Raw genomic sequence first — 3,376 nt, 5'->3', positions numbered from 1 at the left:
ACTTTTACAGTATGACCAACATCAAGACGGCACCAATGATAGCCCCGATCCCTATAGACCGCCTTAATTTTTATTATATATAGACTGATCTCATCTGTAGCGTCGCCACCAACACATAAAACTACTCAGATACATGGATTTTTTGACTACTTAGCACGGACCACCATAAAGAGTGAGAGTGTACACAGGCTGGTTATAATAAATCATACGCTAACCACAATATTACATTTCATTTTTTGTGCCAGTCTTTAATTTACACACATGTTAAGAGAAAAGAAACAATTAAGTAATAGAAGTTAGGTATAAAAAGAAAATTTTCTACTTTGAATAGCATATTATGCGTATATATATATATATATCTTGTTGAGTATTCACTGGCCAGAATGCAATGTCCGATTGAAGGCATTATATCCAGAGTCTAAATCAAAAAGCATCTGTCGTACTTCAGCTTCAGATAATTCATCAGATGCTTGCATTTGATCCATTTTGTCTAGCCTAATGAAAGGCAAATAATAAATGGAAACCTATTTTAGGAACCATCTAAGACTGCTTTAGTAAAATGTGTACCACGTACTTGAAATTATTTAAGATACTAATTTTGAGTACAGACAAAAGCCTATACATTCAATCATATATATTTCAATCCATTTTTACTCGGAATCACAAACATGTAGTAAACATGTTTTTAAAAGTGTGATGTACCTGTACCTAAATATACAATGGATGAAAATAATCAGGAAACTTGATGAGTAAAATGTTGGAATGAAGATAATTTCAAACAGTAAGTTGATATAGATTTGGTTGATAAGTCGACTGAATAAATGGAAATAACTAAAGGGACTATAGTCAATTAGTTATAATAATCGATTTTTATTCAGAGTAGGTCATGGATTCGAATTCCCCGACAGACAGAAGTAAAAACAGCATCTATGGCTTTTAGACATGTGACTTGCACTTAACATAATAATAGATGTCAGCTATTGTCACTTCCGAATTTCTCAAAATCTGCCAAATTAAACTTACCAAGCTTTCACTCTATCTTTACCCTCAAAATCTGAAGGCAGAATACTCAACCGATAAAGAGTTTCATACAGTTCTCGAAGATCTGGATGGATCTGTAAGAAAACTTATCAATATCAGAATAGTACTACTTCATCCACTGCGCGAATATCTAGTCGCAGCTTATCCATAATCGTAATAAACAACTAGAACAAAAAACAAAATCGAAACAATACAATGTAAATTTCAGGATAAACGTTAAGAAAACTAAAGCAATAAATATGACACTTCGTAACTGAAGACTCGGAACAAGAAAGATTATTGTAAGGAAACATATTTGAATATCTAATTCATTCACTGTCCAAATGTTTTTTGTAAGACTGAATATCGAAAATAGGGGTGACTGGTTTAGGCAATTCGTTTTTTTGTACCTATCAACGCAACAGCTATCCAGATTAAAAACTGGAACTTCGTGTACGGAAGGAATATGTCCAACCGCTCCTTTGCATCGGTTAACTTCGGGCCCAATAAATCAAAAGTCGCCTTAATTACGGAATGACTTAACCGGACTAATTTACATGTAACCTCCCCTTTGGTATATTCACAGCTTAAATTTACAATATCCAAATATTATTGCTACTATTACTTACATATCTTTTTTATCACCATTATTACTATTACTTTACTGAGATTATTATCCCAGCCCTCACACAAATGGAATGATTTATGTGGCGTATATCCATTTGGTGCCTCCCTGTACCAATGTTTATGTGTTTAAATAAATGAGGGTGAGATTATTATTAATTTTGTAAACACAGAGAAGTTAGTTACTACTTAGCCCACTCTATAATTTCCTACTCAATTCACAGTACGTAACCTACGACTAAGCATTTGGTCTGATTGGTAGTTATATTACTCCCCTAACTCTATGTTATCTATATTTATTCTGACCTATAAACTGATTCAAGTTAACATTACAAACTAGTTGTTTCAACACTAACAACTTCATTTTATTTTACAATTCTTAATCTGTTTTGCAATTTTAAAAGATTTGTTTGTCTTGGACTTGTTTATCCTCTTTGTAAGATTAATTTGAACATATAATTATAGAATCTGATGAAAATTTATTGGAAAGAAACTCTTGGGTTAGTTCATATAGCAAGACTTTGATAAAAGTGGGAACTTTAAACAATTATAAATAGATATAGAAATCAGTAACTACGTGCACTGTCATATTAGATTATGAAATAGACAACCTTATGACACTAGAAGAATTAAAATTTCGGCAATTTATATTGACAAGCTGTTTAGTATATAAACGGGCAACAAAAAAAACATAAAAACCGACAGTATCACATATTAAGTTATCACAACAAAAATTGTTTCTTTCAAACAATGTTTTCACAAAGAACACCATTCAGATTACTTCTTAGGGATAAACCTCAATAGAACACTATCAACATAGTCAATATGAAACCTAACAATAGTTACGTTCCAAATTTATTTACTAATCAAAATTCACTTACGGAAACAGTATCAGCGATACTTTTATTTATGTTCTGTTTATCATCCTTGATGGTTATCGGTCTTCCTTCCTTAATACGCTCTAGAGCTGCTGGACAATCCATCTAAAATGTAAATGAAACAAATTCTTGTAAATGACAAACCTTATATTTTCTCATGAAATCCTCTATAGTAGCAAATTCATCTCCTTGAACTTGTTTAAATGCAGCTTTGTACTGGACAAGAAGCTTTGAACAGGCAGCAGTATATCTAAGTTATTAAGAGCATGATAAAAGCCTATTTATCTCAACTCTTTTGATTCCACATAATCCTTAATATATGCTTTTTGTAAACATTGTATAGTGTTAATAACAGCATAGAGTTCAGCAAGGTTGTCATACCTAAAAAAAACATCTCGATTCCTAAATGGGACTTACTTTTCTCTTTCGCGTGCAGTACGATAAAGTTTTACTTCCTAAATCAGAAATAAAAACAATATGAATACTGACATACTTCATACAATTCGACACGGCCATCCACTAAAAAAGAGGAAAGAATATCTTGTTATTTACTTGCGTCGAAAACACTAAAACCAGTTCTTAATCAAATGAAATGGTGAGAATCATGTTTAAATTGGTGATCAATTCTGGATAACTCATAAAATTAGAACATGTTATATACCGGCCCTCAGTTCAAATGCTGTGCGACTTGTCCCCTGAAAATATAACCTGCTTCAGTTTGTCCGTTCCAGCAGCATCCCACCACAAACAAATCTGACGATAACTAATAAAGAAAATGTCCTACTCGCTCTGTTTTCCTATCCATTCAAACGATATTTACAATCAATCTATTACACACAACTTTATTTTTAACT

The 3,376-nt window shown here is 32.3% G+C and overlaps 1 protein-coding gene across 1 annotated transcript; it reads right to left on the bottom strand.

The window, feature by feature from the left end:
- Positions 1–208: 208 nt before the first annotated feature.
- On the bottom strand, positions 209–3,038 carry Smp_067540 (hypothetical protein; the record flags this gene model as incomplete). The annotated part of the gene is made up of 8 exons (XM_018788511.1): positions 209–495; positions 1,024–1,115; positions 1,152–1,205; positions 2,526–2,627; positions 2,667–2,772; positions 2,814–2,903; positions 2,940–2,977; positions 3,012–3,038. The coding sequence occupies 8 exons, from the start codon at positions 3,036–3,038 to the stop codon at positions 372–374; spliced, it is 633 nt and encodes a 210-aa protein (XP_018654046.1). The 3' UTR covers positions 209–371.
- Between the last annotated feature and the right edge of the window lie 338 nt (positions 3,039–3,376).

Source organism: Schistosoma mansoni, chromosome W (assembly GCF_000237925.1).
Source record: "Schistosoma mansoni strain Puerto Rico chromosome W, complete genome".
NCBI classification, from domain to species: Eukaryota; Metazoa; Platyhelminthes; class Trematoda; order Strigeidida; family Schistosomatidae; genus Schistosoma; species Schistosoma mansoni.
Note: the sequence above shows the minus strand (reverse complement) of the source record. Positions and strands in the feature narration are given on the sequence as shown.